The 22922-nt window shown below is 44.7% G+C and overlaps 1 protein-coding gene across 2 annotated transcripts in view; it reads right to left on the bottom strand.

Annotated features, from left to right (window-relative positions):
• TTLL10 (tubulin tyrosine ligase like 10) overlaps window positions 1-22922 on the bottom strand; it is a 204995-nt gene that overhangs the window by 81909 nt on the left and 100164 nt on the right. For both annotated transcript variants that reach the window (XM_077458109.1, XM_077458110.1), the window contains exon 4: window positions 3871-3989. In XM_077458109.1, the coding sequence (XP_077314235.1) occupies window positions 3871-3989 (119 nt within the window). The remainder of the gene's footprint in view (window positions 1-3870; window positions 3990-22922) is intronic.

Genomic DNA, 22922 nt, shown 5'->3' with positions numbered 1-22922 from the left:
TAATTTCAGTTTGTTCATTTAAAAGGTTACTAAACCCTTGGGGGGGGTTAACAATAAAATAACAAACATGTTATACTTACCTGCCCTGTGCAGTGGTTCTGTACAGAACTGCCTGGATCCTCCTCATTTTGGGTCCCCCACTGGTGCTCCTGGCCCCTCGCTCCCTCCAGGTGCCCCCACATCAAGCAGCGTTCTCTGGGGGCACCCAAGCAGGGGCGCTTTCAAGCCGAGGCTCAGTGTGTCCATTCACACGGAGCTGCGGCTCGGCCCTGCCCCCTCTGTCTCCTGATTGGCTCACTGGCTGTGATTGACAGCAATGGCTCCCGCTGCTGCCAAAAGCCAATCAGGAGTGAGAGTCCCCGGAGAGCCAAGGCTTTCTTGGACATCACTGGATCAAAAGGGGCTCTGGTAAGTATTGGGAAAGGGTGGGGCTAGGGGGGCTGCTGCATACAGAATTTTTTTTTTTTGCCTTCATGAATAGAATGCATCAAGGGAAAAAATCTTGTGCCTTTACCACCACTTATGCCTTGACAAAAAAAAACTGGTCGATTGCTTTTTATGCAGAGCTGCTCCAGATTTTGCACTTAACCCCAAAGAGTTAAGCTGGCCATACACGGTTCAGTTTTTTTCGTTCAACCAGTCAGGACGAAAAAGGAAATTTTCCCCAGAGCTTGGTGAATGTAGTAAAGTTTTACTTTGCTAAGATTACCCAATCACATGCAAGGAAAATAAAACATCATCACTTTTGCTTGTGCATGACTGGATGATGGAAGTCAGCAGAGCTGTAACTTATGGCCCATACACACGATCCGAATATCGTACAACAGTTCGTGCGGCTTTTTTTAATATATTCTACTTGCGACTATTCTTTTAAATAGTCGCAAGTAGAAATTGAATAGGTAAAAGTCACAAAAATTCTCGTACGACAGACAAAAAAATTGAAAGTGATGTCATGTGTTGTAATGAGTGATGAAGTGATGTCATGTGTTGTAATGTATTTGTATTGTATTTTTGGACGACAACTATACTGACGAAAATCGTACGATTTGGTATCGTACAAGGAAAATTTTCATGCTTGTCCGATCTATTAATATCTGATGAACTGTTGTCATTGGCTCTCGAAAGTAGTGTACACACGATCCGAAAATCGTAGGATTCTTCCTTGGACGACAGTTTTCGTACAATATTCGGATCATGTGTACAGGCCATTATTCACTAAGCTGTCGTGGAAATTCCCTTGCAAAGAACTGAAAAGCCTATTTGCCTAATAAATCAACACCAATATCTATGAAGCACACTAGAACCTTATTGAAACAGGAGGTATCTAGACATCTCACTTCCATCCCAAATCCCAAAAATATAGGATTTCATGCTCATCTTAGGATACGGGGCAGGGTCATGCAAATTATTCCTTTGTGCCCCTCGGCCAGCTGTATATTCGTAACACCTGGTTTATAGGACAAATATAGCCTAATGTTATTTAAAGCGGTTGTAAACCCACTGAATTATTATTATTTTTTTCTCACCTGCAAAGCAAAAGGCATAATGAGCTAGCTTATTATGAAATAATTACCTTAGAACGAGGCCCCGACATCTGTCCTGATCCACGCCGAGGGAGCTGACATGTTCCCTCTGCGTTTCTTCCAGGTATCGCGGCTCCGGCGCTGTGAGTGGCCGGAGCCGTGATATCGTCACTCCCGAGCATGCGCACGGGGCATGCGCACGGGAGATTTCTCTCCGGCAGGGTCCGACGTCTGCCAGGCTTCTAGCCGGGAATCCCCTGTGCGCATGCGCTGCTGCAGTCAGCGGCGCATTGCGAGAGGGGAATATCTCCTAAACCGTATAGGTTTAGGAGATATTTTTTTTACCTACAGGTAAGCCTTATTATAGGCTTTCCTGTAGGTAAAAGTCCCCAATTTGGCTATGCAACCACTTTAATACAAACTAGATACAGCGGTTAAGATTTGTTGGCCAGCAACAGTGCAGTGCTTGACTTCTATGGTTTAGGTGATAGTAAGTTTTTCTTTTGATTTTATTTTTTATACTTTTTGGAACCAAGTGAAAGTTCCAAAAAACTAACATTTTAAAGCGGTTCTGCACTCATAATAATACATTTGCCCATTCTGTTGCCTCTAGACCATACATTTGATAATGCCACATGTTTTTTATTTTTTGATTCATCTACCTTTTGTAATCCGTAGTAGTTTATTTTCATCCCCTGCAGCGATGGGCGGTCTCTTGCGGGGATCAGCATCACTTCCTGCTGAAGCCCGCACTGTCTCCTGGGATCTCGTCCAAGTAATCCCAGGAGACATTGCGGCTAATGCACCCGACATCTCGCGAGATTTTAATGACATCCTTCATATTTCTCTCAATATAGAATTCTTCTAAATACATCTAGTACTTAGAGGAGTACCTTACAGCAGAACTCCACCCAAAATGGGAAGTTCCACTTGTTTTCTTCCTCACCCCCCTCTGCTGCCACATTTGGCACCTTTCGGGGGGGAGTGGATACCTGTCAAAACCAGGTACTCGCTCCCACTTCCAGGTAAGATCGCCTCAATTGCTGATCTACATAATTTCTGGCCCCTCCTCCTTCCCTCTGCTGCCTTCTGAGAGACAGATCCCAGAAGACAGCGGAACCATTAAGAAAACGCAGCGCAACTTGCACATGAGCAGTAGGAAACAAGCCATGAAGTCGCAAGGCTTCACTTCCTGTTTCTCTTAGTGAAGATGTCGGCACCTGCACCCGGAGCCGATGGACAGATCAGATTCGGGTGGCAACATTGTGGGCTCCCTGGACAGGTAAGTGTCCTTACATTAAATATTTGTAGCTGCTGACTTTTAATATTTTTTTTCCCCCTGGCTGGAACTCCTCTTTAGAGGACGTTTTCAGGCGTTTTTGCGCTAGAAATAGCACATGTAAAGTGCTTGAAACCTGCCTCCCATTCATTACAATGGGTGCTTTCACACCCAGGTGGTGCGCTTGTGGGACGCTAGAAAAAGTCCTGCAAGCAGCATCTTTGGGGTGATTTGGGAGTGTTGTATGCAGCACTCCTAAAACACCCCGCCCATTGCAATGACCGGGCAGCGCTTCGGAAACCCCTGAAAAGCGCTTCGGAAGCGCTGCAACATGGGAGTTTTTAACCCCTTTTTTGGTTTTAAAAGCTCCTCGTTAGCAGCCGAAACAAAAAACAGCGGTAAAGCGCCGCTACAATGAGCAACGCTTTACCGCGACCATACGAGCGGCCCCAGTGTGAAAGGGTTCTTAAAAAGAATAATACAGTCAGATGTTTCTATGTAACATGGCTGGATGAATATTTGGAAAAACAGCTTTATTATACAGGCAGTCCCCACATTGCAAAAAAGGTTCTGTAGGTTTGTTCTTAAAGAGGAAGTAAATCCTGATGGGTTTTAATTCGTCTTTTTTCCCCTGCAAAGTAAAAGCATAATGGGCTAGTATGCATCGCAAACGAAGCTTGTATGGAAGTTGGAACAGGTACAATTTTATAGGTGTAACTCCAGCCCAAAAATATTTTTTATATATTGTGAATAGCTCATGGAAGGGTTTGTTTTGTAATGTTTGATTTGCGAGCCCCTGATCGGAAGATTTCACCTCACTGTCTGTTCCTGTAACAATCGGATTTTGAAAATGTTGGGTTGTTGTGGAAATAAGGATTGGTGATAAAGCTTCAGTGGGGCCACCTTTTTCCCCTGCTAATTCTTATAGGAATAACTTTCCCTTCCTAGGGGTAGATTTCCTCTCACTTCCTATTGTCTCCCTTGTAAGTATGTAAATCAGATGGCTGCGACTGGGGGAACTGCCTATATTGTGTTTCAGCATTAAACATACAACGTATGCATTCTAACCTTCCCGGAAGGCATTATAGGTGGCCGAGCTCTTGGTTTCGCACCATTTCAACTTGTAGTCCTCTCTCTTGTTGTCATGGATCTGTTGCCATCCCATGTTCAGGCAATATTCACTTACCCTAGAAAACAAGGTCTATTCATTAGGATAACATTCAATACAAATATATTATTTTAGAATTTTTGTAAATCCAAATATGAAAGAGATCAAACTAATGTGCTGTATAGTTTGTAATCAAACATGTACATAGGATCAGTCAAATTTGCCAATTTTCTTATCTCACAATTAGTCTAAAATTGGTCATCTATGAAACCATTTCCAGTCAATTTCAACCACTTTTCATCCACCAGTATGATTGCAAGTAAACATATAAGAAGCTATGAAATCTACACTACACACGTTTAATCAACTACCAGAATTTTGTGGAAACTGACCAATACATTGATAGCTTCAATAAAGTTTATTAAAATATTAAATCAAAAACAGGGGAAAAACTTCAGCATATAGTATTCAGACTTTTTCTGTCAATTCGTTAGGGATTATTTCAATCCCATCTCTTTGCGGATGATGAAATCCACCATTTTGGCCATTAATTGCTTTGCAGTTCGAACAGAAAATGGGATTGAACATTCAATTATGCTGTCAAAGTGCCAAGTGTATGGCCATAGCTAAGGTGCCCCCAACTCCTACACACACAGGGGCGGACTGACCATTGGGCCACTCGGGCACTGCCCGAGGGCCCCATGCCACTAGGGGGCCCATCAGGGTTGCCAGCCTGAGTAAAACCAGAGACAATTGGTCTAAAAATCATGAGATTATAGTTGCTCCACCTCTCCAGTACCTTCTCAGCCAATAGAAACATGTCTGTGTATACTGTGTGATTGTATACTGTGTGTGTGTGTTTGTGTCTACTGTGTGGCCCCATAATCTCTGATTGCCTGGGGGCCCCATAATCTCCTATTGCCCGGGGGCCCCATGAGTTGTACACACACACCTCCAACTGCTAGATGAAGATAAAACTACCTAAATTCACCTTATACCAAATCCATGGTAATATAATTCACAGGGTTCCAAATCTTCTTCTAATACTAAGAAAAAACAGGGGGGGGGGTATTTGGGCACCTGCATCTCTGCTTGGGGGTGGGGACACTTCCTATTGGCCATCTAGTGACAGGGTGCTCTCAGGCTTCAGAAGACTGCACAGTGTAGTGATGTCACCGCAAGGGAACAAGTCAGTTTGGGTACAGAATGCAGTTCTTGATGACCCATCCTACGAGGGGCACCGTCAAGTGACATGGATGGTACATTCAGGTAGGTGAAAACATTGTTAGAGGGTTTTTTTTTAACACAAAGGGATTTATGGATGCCCAGACACAAGCTTTAACAGATAGGTTGGTCACCTAAATCAATGTTAACAAAGCTTATCAAAAAGAGCTAAACTAAATTAAATGTATCCTGTTATTTAAAGGTTATATATCATGGTTGGAGTAAAGACTCCCATGTTGTTTAAGATGCAGAATACAGGAATTATAAAGGGTGAGTTAAGGATGTTATCTTGTTATATTGCACCTGAAAGAAGGCCTCTGGATGGATGTTAAAAAAGGGACTATTACTATTAAAGTGGATTTAAACAGTTAAAAAAAAAGGCATGCCAGGAATGCTAACTGCACATTGGCTGTGCTCTCAGCCAAACTATCAAACCATCCAATGGCTGGTGTCATAACGAATCACATGTTCAGCACCATAGCAGTTGAAGATTAAACAGAGGCAAAGATGGCAGCTTCCTTGGCTGAAAACGATAGGGGAGTTTACTTCCACTTTAAGCAAAAATGTATTATTTATTACTTTAACTCGTATGCCACGTACACACGGTCAGACTTTCCGACGGGAAATGTTCGATGTGAGCTTGTTGTCAGAAAGTCCGACCGTGTGTATGCTCCATCGCACATTTGCTGTTGGAATTTCAGGCCACAAATGTTTGAGAGCAGGTTCTCAAACTTTCCGCCAACATCACTTGTTGTCGGAAAGTCAGATCGTCTGTACACAAGTCCGTCACACAAAAGCTCACGCATGCTCGGAGTGAAGCAGAAGGAGCCGTACTGGCTATTGAACTTCCTTTTTCTCCGCTCATCGTACGTCTTGTATGTGTTGTATGTCACCGCGTTCTTACGTACGGAATTTCCGACAACATTTGTGTGACCGTGTGTATGCAAGACGAGTTTGAGCCAGCATCCTTCAGAAAAAAATCCACGGTTTTGTTGTCGGAAATTCTGATGTTACATTTTACACCGTTAAATGAAAATCTTCTGTAAGAAAAAAAAAAAAACTTTTCAGACTTCAGGAGGTAGGCACCCCTCACTTTCCCACTGTCTATTGAGGGTGCCATTGATTACCACTAAAGCTCTAATCTCTAGATCAATGGTCTCTAAACCGTGGCCCTTATCTCGCCTTTATCCGGCCCTTGAGGCACTATTCTTTCCACTGATACAAGGCACTGTCCCTCCCACTGACATCTGTGATAAGGCACCATTCCTTCCACTGACACCCAACAGTGGTCCCTAATTCCTAAGACAGACATCAACAATGGGGCACTATTCCTCCCACAGACACCAACAATGGGGCACTATTCCTCCCACTGAAGTCAATGAGGTACTATTCCTCCCACTGACAGCAGCAATGGGGCACTATTCCTCCTACTGACAGCAAAAATGGGGCATGACTCTTGCCACTGACACAAAGGATAGGGTGCTATTCCTCCCACTGGTACCAATAATGGGGCACTAATCCTTCCACTGACACCAATAGGGCATTGTGTATTCCAATGACACCAATGGGTCAGTATTCCTCTCACTAATACTGACAATGGGGGCCTATTCCTCCTTTTACTAACGACAGATGCTACGTAATGTACTTTACTCCCGTTGGCTGCCAAGCCTGAGGCATTGTGTACTGCCATTGACACTGGGACATTTTCTAATACCACTGGCCACAGTCTGGGTCCCCTGAAGTCTAAAGGACAGCAAAGTGGCCCTTTGCTTAGAAAGTTTGGAGAACCCTGCTCCAGCTGGTGGGTTTGGAATCCAAGAGGAGTCTAGCCTCTAATGATGGGCAAAGTATAGAAGGGGGCTTTATATTTAAAGCGGTTGTATAGTCTTTTTTTTTTTACTTTTATCTACAGGTAAGCCTATAATAAGCCTATAAAAATATCTACTAAACCTTTATGGTTTAAGAGATATTCCCCTTGCAATGAGCTACTGACGGCAGCAGCACATGCCCACAGGGGATTCTTGGCGTGGAAGCCCGGCAGACACCGGACCCTGCCGGAAAGATATCTCCCGCGTGCATGCGCGGGAGTGACGATATCACTGCTCCGGCCACTCGCAGCGCCAGAGCCGCGATATCTGGAAGACACGCCGAGGGAACATGTCAGCTCCCTCGGCGTGTATCGGGTGAGATGTTGGGGCCTCGTTCTAAGGTAAGTATTATGCCTTTTCCCTTACAGGTCAGCGGGTTTACTACAGCTTTTAATAAAGTACCAGTATACACCTTGTGGTGCCTGCTCCAAGGCAGTGTATTAAGGTTTAAACATTTTTTAAACTGACAGGTTAATTTTCTCTAAAGTTGAGATCTATTTCACTTAAAGTAGTGCACCATGTTTTTGCAGAAAAGATTTTTAGTACATATTAACCTCCCTGGCGGTATGATTCAGTCTGGAATTAGGTGCTGAAAGTGGTACAATTATTTTGCATGGAAATCTGGCTTTTATTTTGTAGTCCTGTAATTCATAGGCCGCGTACACACGCGGGGACTGTTCGCCCAACTTTGTCCGTCAAACAGTTTCGGCAAACAGTCCGCTCAAACTTAGCATGGACGGACATGGCCACACACGACGGACGAACAGTTTGCTGAAACCGTGCGCGATGACGTGAACGGCACGTACGACGGGACGAAAAATACGACGTCCTATACACTGCATTATAACTTTCGGCGTGAAAATCCTTTCTGAGCATGCGCGCAACTTTGTTTGACGAACAAGCCTACACACGAGCGGACTGTTCGCTGAAACAAGGTTTCAGCGGACAGTTTTTCGGAAATTCCGAAAAACCTTGTCCGTCAAACTGTCCGCTGAAACTGTCCGCTGAAAGCCCACACACGAGCGGACTGTCCGCCCAAACACTGTTCAGCGGACAAAGTTGGGCGAACAGTCCGCCCGTGTGTACGCGGCCTTAGGAATAACGCTCTTAAATCTGTTCAAACCAGAGTCTAGCGGACATCCCGGGTATGATAAAGTTTATAATATAATAAAGAATAATAAAAATTATTCAATAATGTAATCAAATCCAAAAACACTGAAAAATTGACACTTTTTGGTTGCTATGGACAATCTCCAAATTCCAGGCAGTAAAAAACAGTATTTATAATATAAAAGTGCATGCAGGGCACTGGACAGACCACTAGGGACAAAGGGGGTGTGTATTTTTTAATACAGCACTGTAATCTGTAAGATTACAGTGCTGTGTGTGTTTTGTGTGTTTTTATTTTTTTGAATTTGCCGCCGTTCTCCGCTCCCGTGCGCCGTAACGTCGCAGGGAACAGAGCTCGGCGGCATTCGGCACTGTGAATCGAGCGGAGGACAGCTCGATCACACAGCGCGGCGGACATCGCTGGATCCAGGGAACAAGGTGAGTAACGCTCCCTGTGTCCTCCCCTGCATCGAGCGAAGCCATCCCAAGTCTGGCTCGGGGTTACCGCTCCTATCAGTATATTCCTACCCCGAGCCAGACTCGGGATTATCGCTAGGGGGGTTAATAGAATATATTGTTATTTTAATATAATGAACAAATACAATGCAAACTGTGAGAAACAACTAGGCACCATCTGTATTTGGTACAAAAAAAAATGAATTCTTGAACACCAAAGCCTAAACTAGCATTATACGTACATGGGTGTCCGCAGGTAGGGGCAAGGGGGGTCAAGTGCCCCCCCCCCCCTGGAATAGAGGATCAGATCTTAAATTCAGCACAGTTGTGTTGCTATCGGGGCTCCGTTCCTTACTTATTGGCCATAACTGAGGGCCAATCAAAGGAGACTAGGAGAGGAGAACATCATGGGACATGTAGTCCCAAAGATTGGTAGCCCCATTTTCCACAGGGAGGAGGCTACAGCTCGATCAAGAGAGAGATTGAGAGACTGCAGCCTGGAAAAAAAAGCTGAGGGAGAGAGAGTGCTACAGGACAAAGAATGAGGAGTGTGCCGGACGGAAGCCAGAGAGACAAGGGTACAGATATGCTACACTACTGACCAGAGTCGCCCCTGGGGGACCCAGAGTGATCGATCATCCAGCCGGAGGGATCACTGCTCTATTTTGTCTGGGTGGGTCTGGTAAGAGGGCCTGTTGGTCATTATCCATTACTTATCCTAGGGACTGTACTACGTCTGCAGTCTCTGACCATGATAATATAATAATGATATTGTCAAAAAGGGGCGGTGCATGGGTGACCCTAAAATGATGCCCCCCCCCCCTGAAAAAAGTTCTGCGGACACCCATGTATACGTATCTCCCTTAATCAACAAGATGTGTGCAAGTACTGAACAAAAAGAAGTAAAAGTAAGCGTATAAGTAAGAATATAGTTTAATGACTTAGCTGCTTGTTAAAGTATCATGGAGGTTTTTCTCAGTTGCAAACTTGGCCCAAGGGGCCCACACTATGTTAATGAAATCAATGATAATGCATATTGAATGCGATTTGTCCCTTGTGCTAGATCCACCATAGTTTACTTATAACCCATGGTTTAATAGGAGAGAATGTTTCCCGGTAGCTCTATCTGTGCGCCTTGAGGCTGGGCAGAGGTGGATAATAATCTTATATTGAGATTTATCACAGTATGTTATCTGTCTACTGAAGACCACCCAGGAAATAACTAAGAAGCATACATTTCAAAATGATAACATAGGCCCACCGGTGCTGGAAGGATATCGGTATACTGGCAGCAAAGCACTTTGGCTATTAGCGACTCACATTTCTCATGGTACTCATTCAGCTTATGACTCAGCACACACACATATAAAATAAAACCTTTGCTGTATCTTGTAATAGAAACTCAGTAAACAAGAGTGATGCTTGGAGACCTCAAGAAGTCCCAGCAGATACAATATTTATTTCTTGCACATCAGACTTCCATTCCCTCCAATCAGAATATTCCCCTGAGAAGATGAAATATTGAGAGTCTAGAATTATAACTTTGTTGTTTACTTGGCAAAGTCCCTCAACACTCCTACAGTTTATACCATATATACAGAAGGAGACCGTATTCTCCTAACCCTTTGTATTCTTGAGCGTTTTAAAGTGGAAGTTCACTCTCAATCAACATTGACTACTTTTAATCTATATGCTGCTAGCATTAGTAAATAGATAGAAAAGTATACCATAGTTACGTGTTTTATATATTATTTTGCATTTCTTCAACTACTTCCTGGTTTCCAGGCCTAGGAAAATTAGATTATACATTCCAGGAGTCTTCAGGTGGGCTCTTCTCAGCTAAGCACACCCTCCTGCCTGCATGCCTGAGCTAAGGGCAGAGGGATTCTGGAAAGTAAATTCTACATGAATTGCCTGCCCTTAGTCAAGGTGGCCACGACCAGAAACGGTAAGGGTTTTTTTTCAAAGTGATTTCTCAGCAAAATAAAGAAGACAGACATGGATGGACCCTTTGAATAATAAAAAATAAATTAAAGGACCTAATTAACAGAAGTCATTGCAAGTCCTGATGAAACTGTCCCCAAAGTAGTGCACAAACATTTTTCTTAGTCGCACCGATTAGAATGGTTGCATTGCCGTTAATAAGGTTGCATTGTTGGCACAGTGAGGCTGCAGATGGACACAGTGAGGCTGCATTGTTGACACTAATGAGGCTGCAGATGGGCACAGTAAGGCTGCACTGATGGGCACTAATGAGGCTGCATTGTTGGCACAGTGAGGCTGCCGATGGGCACAGTAAGGCAACAGTGTTGTCATTGATGAAGATGCAAATGGACACAGTGAGGCTGCATTGATGGCACTGATGAGGCTGCAGATGGGCACAGTGAGGCTGCATTGATGGCTCAGTGAGGTTGCATTGATGGGCATAGTGAGGCTGCATTGATGAGCACTGAGGAGGCTGCATATGGGCACAGTGAGGCTGCATATGGGCACAGTGAGGCTGCAGATTGGCACAGTGAGCCTGCAGATTGGCACAGTGAGGCTGCAGATGGGCACAGTGAGGCTGCAGATGGGCACAGTGAGGCTGCAGATGGGCACAGTGAGGCTGCATTGTTGGCACTGATGAGGCTGCTGATGGGCACAGTGAGGTTGCATTGATGGTTAAGTGAGGCTGCATTGATTAGCACTGACAAGGCTGCAGATGGGCACAGTGAGGCTGCAGATGGGCACAGTGAGGGTGCAGATGGGCACAGTGAGGCTGCATTGTTGGCACTGATGAGGCTGCAAATGGGCACAGTGAGGCTGCATTGTTTGCACTGATGAGGCTGCAGATGGCCACAGTGAGGCTGCATTGTTGGCACTGATGAGGCTGCAGATGGGCACAGTGAGACTGTATTGTTGGCACTGACAAGGCTGCAGTGAGGCTGCATTGTTGGGACAGTTTGACTGCATTGATGGGCACAGTGAGACTCCATTGATGGACACAGTAAGACTACAGATGGGCACAGTGAGGCTGCATTGTTTGCACTGATGAGGCTGCAGATAGGCACAGTGAGGCTACATTGATAGGCACTGACAAGGCTGCAGATGGGTACAGTGAGGCTGCATTGTTGGCACAGATTGGCTGCATTGACGGGCACAGTGAGGCTGCATTGATGGGTATAGTGAGGTTGAATTGATGGGGACAGTGAGGCTGCATTGATGGGGACAGTGAGGCTGCATTGATGGGGACAGTGAGGCTGCATTGATCTTTTGTACCATGTCTTCAATCTATGACCATCTCTCAGTATCATGTCCTCAGTCTCTGACCATCTCTTGCATCATGTCCACAGTCTCTGACCATCTCCTGTATCATGTCCACAGTCTCTGACCATCTCCTGTATCATGTCCTCAGTCTCTGACCATCTCCTGTATCATGTCCTCAGTCTCTGACCATCTCCTGTATCATGTCCTCAGTCTCTGACCATCTCCTGCATCATGTCCTCAGTCTCTGACCATCTCCTGCATCATGTCCTCTGTCTCTGATTATCTCTTGTATCACATCTGCAGTCTCTGAGGGAGTCTGGAGAGGAGTGAGAGTACTGCCGGGATGGGGGTCACGGGAGAAGTCAGACGTGTGGACTGTGGAGAGGAGACTATAGTATAAAATCCGTATAGTATAAAATCATAGCCATTGATTGGACACAGTCGGTCATGTGGTACAGAGACAATGATCAGGGAGGGGCTTTGTCCCGAGGGACACGCCTGATTCCCGATATAAATTTTGTTTGGGTACAGTGTAGCATGACTGAGTAATTGTCAGTGTGAGAGCACTGAAAGCTGAAAATTGGTCTGGGCAGGAAGGGTGTAAAAGGTGCCCTGTATTGAAGTAGTTAAGGAATTCTTGTTCTATGAGCTCCAACTTTGCAGGTGAAGACAGTCAAGGCCTTGTTTTAGGATACTACTTTTTATTGCTCTTAAAGGGGGCACTTTACTGGTAATTATAGTACATTATCTCTCGTTAGGATAAAAGTTATTATAGGCTGGCCCAGTGTTCTTCTTTAAAGCAGAAACATTTCCTTATATCCATTACTAGCTTTCTCAAGATATCCAATTGTGATGGTGTATATTGTTATCATTCATTTGTCATTACTAACTGCTATTGCTGCAAGCATTATTTCAACCTAGTCTTGGCTGTAACCAGGATTTGGCTGACTAATCCTTGATTTGAATCTCTCTTCTCAAACAAGCAAAATCAGAGAGAGTTGAAACTACTCACTTTGTGTCTGTGTGTCATTTAAAGGTATACACAGCATGTCTGAACCTAGAGTGTCAGAGGGGATGAAGAGTTCACAGGGTCATGGCGGCACAGGAGAACATGCATTACCAGGCAACCCCCGAGGGGGCAGTGCTACACTTGGAATACCATTATTAGCTGTGGAGTCATTTTATGGCCCTGATTCATTAAACTGCATCTACCTTTAAAGCACACCCTTAAAGCTGCACAATGGGAAACTAAAAGTCCTTTCTTACACTGGGACTGTGCCTGCACTAAAAGAGTTAACTGTTCATTTATGTCTAGGGAACGTATACATTTATCCAGGACTTTTTTTCCTCAAAGAATAGGTGCAGGAACTCAACCACTCCAAATAGCATTGATAACAGTAGGAGGATCTTAAAGGGGCAATAAACAGCAGGAGTGTGTTGTGCACAGAGTGCAGAGTTCATGGGTGCGCTTCACACAGTGCAGAGTTCAGGGGTGTGCTAAGTACAGAGTGAATTTTCAGGGATGTACAGAAGGCAGAGCTCAGGAATACACTATGTACAGGGTTGAGGATGGAGCTACATACAGAGGTTTAGGGGTGTGCTGTATACATAGCACAGAGTTCAGGGGTGTGCTATGCACAGAGGGAAGTTTCAGCTGTGTGCTACCTACAGAATGCAGAGTTTAGGGGTGCGCTGTGTACAGAGTGTAGGGTTCAGGGGGCAGAGTTTATTGCACAGTGTGCAGGGGGTTCAGCTCTCTTCCACAGGCTATCAATATATCACTTCCCCCCAGGGCCGTTTTTAAAGCAGGGCAAAAGGGGCAGCTGCCCTGGGCCCTGTCATTGTTGTGGGGCCCAAAGCAGCTGCCTCATACTTGCCAACTATCCTGGTTTAAATTCCCTTGTCCCTTGGTTTTAGTCCTGTGCTGTGTCCTGATATCTCAGTGTGAAGTGCTGCTACTAATTCTGCCCAGCTCTGCCCTATTGTTGTGCACAGATGACTCACCTGCAGACCCTGTGTTTACATGTAAATTACCAGTATTTATATGTAAATAGGGGTGGCCGGCGGCATGGATATGTATATCATGCCCCCCTGAGGTCATATCCACAGTACTCTTTAGCAACCAATCAACAAGCAGAAATCATGTGCTGTAACCTCTAGAAACTAATCAGTGAACCGCAATGTGTGCTGTAACCTCCATCAACCAGTCAGTGAGCGGTAATGGTATACTGTAACCTCGCAACCAATTGCAATAGCTGCCTGATCTGATTCAGTAAACTGATTTTGAGTCTAGCTGCTATTTATTGTATGTCTCAGAGCAGACGGAGAGCAAAACTGCATGCCATCATCACCCCCCCACTCAAAAAAAAAGGTTACCCACATGACCTGAGCTGGGCAGACTAAAAAACAATTGACAGTACATACAGAAGAGGCTTTGTTTAGAACACTACTGACAGTTAAAGAAAAACTCTAATTTCAAATGTTTTCAGTGTTGGACAAAGTACATGTTGTGCCTTGTTCCCCCGTACTATGTAAGCTTAGCTACAACGCTGGACAAAGTATCCCCACTCCCCAAATGTGGCTGCCTGACAATGCAACTAGCAAGGAGACAACTGCTTGATCATCAGCACTTGTCTCCTCGTACTCAAGCAAATGGCAGTAAGAGGTGAAAAATGTCAGACAGCCACAAGAAAAGGGTGCGCTCCCTATCCAAAAAAGTAGCTAGGAGTGCCGGTGTTCTGCCGAGAAAGTTCCCCCCCGGCGGATAAGGACCCCCCTGTACTGCACAGGTGCAGCGCTTGTGCAGTACGAACCACAATGGAGCTGCAGAAAATAGCCGAAGCTGAACACAGTAAGTCAGCTATACACGGCACCTGTAACAGGGCCCCTCGCAGGCTCGCTTCTCTCGCCACGATTCGGGCACAGCCTCGCTATGCTTGGTATATTATTATTCTGACTCTGTGTCCACTTGGATGGTGGGACTTGAACCTGGGCTCAGGGCAGAATGTAGTGCGCAGGCGCCGTGTACAGCTGACTCACTGTGTTCAGCTTTGGCTATTTCCGGCGGCTCTGTAGTCATTCGTATTGCGCAAGCGCAGTAGAGGGGGGTCCTTATCCGCCAGGGGAACTTTCTCAGCAAGACACCGGTTCACACTACAGCAACTTGGGATCCGACTTGTCAGACCTCAAGTTGCCCCAAGTCGCTGGACATAAGAAATTCCATTGAAGTGAATGAGAGCTGTCTTAATGTACACTACTGAAGTTGCTCTGACTTCAGAAAAGGTTCCTGTACTATTTCAAGGCGACTGCCAGGCAACTTGTACCCATGGATTTCAATGGAAGTTGCCTCCAAGTCAGATTTCCATCTATACTGAAGCGACTTTACAGGAAAAAGAAAATAATTTACACAAGTACTTCCCACGTTTACCCAGGCAACCCTCTCCCTCCCACAGAGCTGATTATTCTGATTGGCCACAGCCAAAGTCACCTGTCCTGGAGGCAACTTTAAATCACGCTGTAAGTTGCGCAAAGTCGCTCTGAAGTCACCTCCAAATCGTCTTGTAAAGTCGCGCTGTAAGTCGGGTTGCCTCTGTGTGAACCGAGCCTTACAAAGCACATTGAAACATGGAACAACATGAACATTGTCCTCTGGGTAACAAAGACTGGAAAAAAATGTAATTGGGTGTTCTTGTTTGAAGTGCATTTGTAGGCATTTTTTTTTTAGTTTTGGATGTAGTGGGGGGGGGGGGGGGCTTAGATACTTTATCTGTTTTATTTTGTATTTTTTATTTTTTTTGCAGTCTGTGTTCGTGTTGGGAAAATTCTCCATCTCTCTTTCTCCTGATGACAATTGTCATTGAGATCAAAAGTTAAGGGAAATCCAATATTTTAGAGCTGTCCTAAGGACATTAGTGTAGCCAGGGCCGTTTTTAAGGCAGGGCAAAAGGGGCAGCTGCCCTGGGCCCTGTCATTGTTGTGGGGCCCAAAGCAGCTACCTCATACTTGGTAACTATCCCAGTTTAAATTCCCTTGTTCCTTGAGGTTTTAGTCCCATGCTGTATCCTGATATCTCAGTGTGAAGTTCTGTTCCTAATGCTGCCCAGCTCTGCCCTATTGTTGTGTACAGATGACTCACCTGCAGGCCCTGTGTTTATATGTAAATACCAACACTGATATGTAAATAATGATGGCATTCATATGTAAATAGAGGCAGACCAGCAAGATTTATATGTAAATAGAGGCGGTATTCATTAATATATATCATGCCCCCCTGAGGTCATATCCACCTTCACCTATACTGAATGCTGCCCACTGGAGAGGTGAAGGGGCATGCTTGAAAATCTGCACTGCACTGCCACTGAGCCCAGGAGTCCTAGGATCCCTAGGAGTTTAATGTCTATTAATGGGCCCCCTCAACTCCCCAGTCCATGGTGTGCAGGCAGTGAGTAGATGATGTGCTGTAACCTCTAGTAACCAATCAGTAAGCAGTAATGATGTGCAGTAACTATAGCAACCAATCAATGAGCAGTATTGATGTACAGTAATCTCTAGCAACCAATCAACAAGCAGAAATGATGTGCTGTAACCTCTAGTAACCAGTCAGTGAGTGGTAATGATACACTGTAACCTCTAGCAACCAGTCAGTGAGTGGTAATGATACACTGTAACCTCTGGCAACCAATCGCAATCGCTGCCTGATCTGATTCAGTAAACTGATTTTGAGTCTTGCTGCTTTTTTATCATATGTCTCAAAGCAGGTGGAGAGTGAAACTGCATGGGGGGGGCAAAAAAATTTTTTGCCCAGGGTCCAATCAATATTAAAGACGGCCCTGAGTGTAGCGGCGGCCCCTGAAGAACACGCGCTATGCGTTTTTCTAAAAGTTAAAATTGCCTAAACTGCAGTTTGGTTTGGGTACAATTACCTAAATTGGGCCTCGGCATCAGTCTGACTAAACTATGAGATGTTCAGCCTGGCCACAGGGGGCACTGTCTCCTCTGGCAGGCATGGAACTATGGTCTGGTCAGGTGCTTAAGTTACTCTCTCTCGGAGCCCGTCCAGTGGGGGTGGCGTTCCCGCTGGGCTTTCTGGGAGAGGGTATTTAAGATGCAGACGTCACATGGTTCGGGGTTCCGGTCCAGAATGATGTGATGACGTCCTGGTCCTCCTGACCAGCCCCCAGGAAGGCTATGGCCTGGGGAGCGGATCCACCCAAATTGAATGTCTCGGGGCTGGCTAACCCGAGGCAGGGAAACTAAAGAAGGATTCTGGGGTGGTTGGGTTCCGTCTCCGGTTCAGGAGAGACCCAGTGTACTTCAAGCATTACAGGGGAGGACTCTTCAGAAGAACACCACGTACATGTTGGTTTTCTTAGCAAGAGCCTGGAAGGGCTGAAGTAACCGAGAGAATCCAATCTTGTGGATATCGCCAAGCAGGCTGAAAGATCCAGGCATCCTACAAGTGTTCTACAGCTTAGTTTTCCTACGTGTTCTACAACAACTTCTGTGGCAAAGACTTTGTTCCTGACTCAGTAAGCACCAAGTTGGCTGCTAGGCCTTGTGAGAGAGGGGCTGTCCAACCTGAGTGTTCATCCAGTTGTGAATGGCTATTCTCTGGATGCAGTCAAAGTAAGCAAGTTCTTCAATGTTTTTTTGACTTTGACACTAAGAGTACCTGTACTTCCTTTCCAACCCTCTGATCCCAAGTTGAAAGACTGTTCAATTGTCAGAGTTTTGCAAATAAAATCCATTCAAGTGGATCTATTGTCAGTCTCAAGTTACTGGGCCACCTACCACGGGACATCCCCTAGACGTGCAACAAGGTAACGGTAAGCCCAAAATAACCAGCAGCTCCATTAGGAAAAGGGAAATCTTCCATACGATTGATAGCATTGCAGTAATGATATGTTTTTTTGTTTTTTTTTTACAGATTAGGGGATTTAAAAATATTTGGAGTTCTACTTTAAAACTGTTGGAAGCCAGGAAATGAAGCATGGTAAAGTGCATCTGCGAATACAAAACTGCAGCTCTGCTAATAGCTAGCTTCTTATTCTTCCTGTATTGGAACATATTATCACACCATGTACATTTTGCACCTTGCAGACAGTAACAGTGTGGAGTAGCAGCCAGTAGAGGGCGCCCTGTTTTCACGCATCTTCCAGGCTCAAGGCTTATCCACTGTTACTTTTCTGCTCTATGCAGTTCAAACACTTTGACACATGACTGTTACCTAATAAAGCAGACCCAATTGCAAACTATAATTAAAGTTTAACCACTTCAGCCCCGGAAGGATTTACCCACTTCCTTACCAGACCATTTTTTTGCGATATGGCTCTGCGTTACTTTAACTGACAATTGCACAGCCGTGCAATGCTGTACTCAAATAACATGTATGTTTTTTTCCCCACTAATAGAGCTTTCTTTTGGTGGTATTTGAACACCTCTGTGGTTTTTATTTTTTGCGCTATAAACAAAAAAGAATTTTTTTTAAAAAATATACATATTTTTTACTTTCTGCTATAAAACATACCCAATAAAAAAATGTAAAAAATCTAATTTCTTCATAAATTTAGACCAATATGTATTCTGCTACATATTTTTGGTAAAAATAAAAAAAAAATCGCAATAAGCATATATTGATTGGTTTGCGCTAAAGTTATAGAGTCTACAAAATAGGGGAAAGATTTATGGCATTTCTTTTTTTTTTACTAGTAATGGCGGTGATCAGCGATTTTTATTGGGACTGCGACATTGCGGCGGACAGATCGGACACCTAGCTGACATTTTGGACACTTTTTTTGGGAACCAGTGACATTATTACAGTGACCAGTGCTAAAAATATGCACTGACATTGTACTAATGACACTGGCAAGGAAGAGGTTAACATTGGGGCAATCAAGGGGTTAAATGTGTTCCCTCAGGGTGTTTCTAACTGTGTGGGGGGCTGGGCTGCCTGGGAAAACACACAGATCTGTATTCCTACATAGCGAAAAGACAGGATCTCTGTGTGATCCCCTGTCACAACGGAGATCTGCCTTGTTTATACAGGCATATCCCCGTTCTGTCACTGCGGGGAACAATCGCGGGTGGCCAGCAGACATCGAGTCCACCAGACCCGCTGATTGGCTCGCCCACTGGCCAATGGGCGCATGCACAAACTGGCGTACAGCTACGGCGATTCGCGCAGCAAAGCTAACCTGCCGCAGTATAACTGTGACGGCTGGTCGGCAAGCGGATAAGGAAACAGGGCACACAGAAACATACCTCCCTACTTTTTGAGATGGGAACGAGGGACACCTATTAACAAAAATTTGTAGGCATAGGACGCACCCCCTGCCACTCCCCTATAAAGGAGCGTTATACAAAAAAAAATGGTTAGGTAAACCCACAAGTGCTTTTTTTTTTACCACTACTATTCTTTTATATTGGCTTGTGAAATGTACAAATGCAGCAATTTAGAAATTGGATGAAAGGTTTAGCTCTGGGAAACACTTCTTGAAAGATAAATAGTGCATTTTATATACAACTCTATAGATCAGACCAAAATGAGGGATAAAAGAGGAGGAAAGAGGGACAGAGGGACTTTGTTCCAAATCAGGGACAGCTGGGAGCTATGCAGAAATAATCTACTTTTGAGGATGTCTTTTTTTTCCCTTGACTAGTTTTATGGGTTACAGAGGGCCTGGTAAACATTTACACAATTGGTAAAAAAAGAATATGGTATTTATCAAAATTGTAGGTGCACCAAATTTTGTAGGGTGCACGGGTATAATAGAGAACAGACATTTCAAAGAGCTGATCAGTATCTTGGTGCACTAAGTCCCATATTATTGATGGGGCTCACAAGGTCGAAAGAGAAACAACAATCGATAAAATATCAAAGACCTACTACACCTTTTGATGAATTTTTCATCTGTAGCAGCTGCCATTTTACCATAATCCCCCAGCTCCCAAGAGGCCGTCCATGCCAGGAAAAGTAAAGAATCCAGGTGTTCTTTCTGCTGCTATACTCAGTGCTATTGAACACATGTATAATAATGCTCAAAGCGATCAGGCAAGTTGTAGTGGATCTTCTGCTAGAAAAGTGGGCCTTTAACCCCTGTGCAGAATATTCTGGAGCTTTCGTGCTTCAGGAGGCACAGGGCGACCTCCAGACAGACCTAAATACACTGCAGCTGGATGCTCTACTGCAGGCTTTCTCAACCTTTTATCCCTAGAGGAACCCCAAAAATAATTTTTCAAGTCTCGAGGAACCCTTACTAAAACCAATTCATCAGGGGTCAATAGAACAATGCCCATTATACTGGTGGTCAATAGGAAACATGTTTCCCTTAAAATGGTGCTCAGAATGCCACCCTTAAAGACAGCTAAAAATATATTTGGTGTCATGTTGATGGCTTTGCTAAGTGATGCTGAACCTTGAACTCTGTAGGCACCATCAAAAAGGTGGTTCATCAGCCACAGCTCAAGGAACCCCTAGCAACCTCTATAGGAACCCTGGTTGAGAATGGCTGCTCTACTGGGTGGTACTCACATTCAGGGACATATGCCGGAACACAGAATACCTACATTCCAGGCATATGTCCCTGAACGTATAGGGCAGTGATTCTCAACCAGGGTTCCTCCAGAGGTTGCTAGGGGTTCCTTCAGCATTGGGCCATTTCTGCCTCTCAGGTAAGTTCCCTCTGACACCATTGATCTTTTTAGCTATCTGTAAGGGGGTAATTCTTCCCAATTACCACAAGTGTAAGGAGCATTCTTCTCACTGACCATCACACTAATGTATCATGAGTTGTAGAATTCGAATTTTTAGCAGGGGTTCCCCAAGACTGGAGAACTATTTCAAGGGTTCCTCTGTGTTGAAAAGGTTGAGAAAGGCTGGTACAGGGTCTTAAATGCAAGTACCACTCAGTACAACCTCCAGCCGCAGCATATTTCATGCTGTCATAAACCTTGACAAGCTGAAGGTAACGGGCTGGACACTGCACCTGTGCCTCCCGACACTTGAAAACACTGGTATTTGACTCGCAGAGGCTAATTGCCAAGTGTGCATAAGGCTATATTCTCCAAAATTAAGTGATCCTTTCTGCATTACATAGTTTCATAGTTAGTTAGGTTGAATAAAGACACCAGTCCATCCATTTCAACCTGAGTGTGTGTCTACCCCTATCCATGTACATTGCACACTCACATCGGTCCCTACCCTCAAGGAGCCCACAAGCCAAGGTCCCCATTCATATACTAGGGCCAATTTTGGACAGAAGCCAATTAATCTACCTACATGTCTTTGTAGACATGAGCCCTCTAATCAGTTTTAGGGTAGGTTCAGGCCTTTAGGGAAAGGGACAAACAGAGAAGCACAATTATTTGGCTCACTGGGCTTTAACTGGCCCAGGAAAATTAAAACACATCTTCACCCTCTACATAACTGTTCCCCTCTCCATCCCTCCTCTAAATGGATATTAGTGTTTTTTTTTAATAATCAGTGTGGCCCGACCCCTCCATGTACATCATTTGCCCAGGTGAATAACCAGGGAAATGAAAGAGGATCTTCTCCCTCTACTTAACATTTCCCCCTCTCCACTCCTTCTCTAAATGGATAGTACAGTGATTACCTTTTTTTAACAAACAGTGTGGCCCGCCCCTCCATGTACATCATTCACCTAGGTGAATGACGTGCGCAGTGCTCACAGTTCTCCGGGTTCAGCCAGTGGGATCCCACATTGATGTGCTGCTGGGCCCGGCCCCCTCCTACTTACTGAATGAAAGACTGAGGCCTCCTGAGATATGTCATGTGCATATCCCAGGAGCCGGACCAGGACAAGGGGTGGGTGGGATGTGCAGCTGGCCTGGGCACAATGGTTTACTGTAGGGATGGGAGCGCCTTCTTATTGTTACAAGGCTGCAGGAGTAGTGACAGCGGCAGTGATTTTGAAAAGTATCATGTGGGTAGGGAGTGCAAAGCTTGGCATCTTTGCCCTGGGTGCTGGATGACCTTGTCCCAGCACTTAGTCTTTCATTCAGTAAGTTAGAGGGGGGCAGGTCTAGTGGCGTGTCATCGTGAGGCCCCACTGGCTGAACCCAGAAGAGCGGGCCTTTTGTGTACATAGAAAAAGTCATAGATCTTTGAGTTCAGCTCATGATAAATAAAGGCAAACACAAAAGTGTTGCGTCTATAATTTTGCTCTATGTATATATATATATAACTAAACTTCCTGCACGCCACTAACTAACCTGCCTAATCTAGCTCAAGTTCTTTCAATCTCCTCCATGTATCACACTACACACGTCTATGTAAGCAGCCTTATATAATGTGGGGTGTGGACTTAGGCCTCTGAGCCATGATCGGCCAAAGGCACCCTGTCTTTGGCCAATCATGGCTCTCCCAGCAGATCACGCTGTGACTGGCCAAAGCATGCAGGTCAGGTGCAGGCTTTGGCCAATCAGCAGCCGTCAATGCACTGCGATCTAACAGTGCATTATGGAGCGCTCCGCGGCACTTAAATTTGTCGCGAACGCCCCATACGTTCGGTTCGTCTGCAGACAAACTAACACCCTATGTTCGAGTCAAACTTATTATCGATCCCTACTAGTTTGCTATTGTAAATTAAATAAATAAAAACATGTGTTTTGTTGTTGGTTACAAAACATCAAAACTTCTCTTTATGCTAGGTTGGCACTTATGTGTTTTGTAGTGCGTTTTCAGATTTGCAGAAACGGACTACAGTCTATTTAACATGATTTCCCATAGGTTACATTCACATCTGTGCATTTTCAACACGTTTTTTGGAAAGGGTCAGGAACTTGTGTGCCTGCAACAAGTTGCATTTTTGGTTCCATAGACGTCAGTAGAAATGCATCAAAAAGTGCATTTAGATGCGTTACAACTGCGTTTTTGCTGGTTTCCTCCACATGATCAGACACCTCCCTCTAACAATAAATAAAAAGGCATAAAAATCATGTGGGGGAAAATCACAAAAAATGCCGGGGAAAGGCATCAACCGCAACTTGCATAGGTATGAACCTGGTCTTAAAGTCGAAGTAAAGCCTTTTTTTTAACTTATACCTCTAATAAGGCTTATCTGTAGGTACAGTGAATAGCTCCTAAACTT

This window comes from Lithobates pipiens, unplaced genomic scaffold, assembly GCF_037356315.1.
Source record: "Lithobates pipiens isolate NorthernLeopardFrog02 unplaced genomic scaffold, aLitPip1_a1.2 Scaffold_27, whole genome shotgun sequence".
Classification (NCBI taxonomy): Eukaryota; Metazoa; Chordata; class Amphibia; order Anura; family Ranidae; genus Lithobates; species Lithobates pipiens.
Note: the sequence above shows the minus strand (reverse complement) of the source record. Positions and strands in the feature narration are given on the sequence as shown.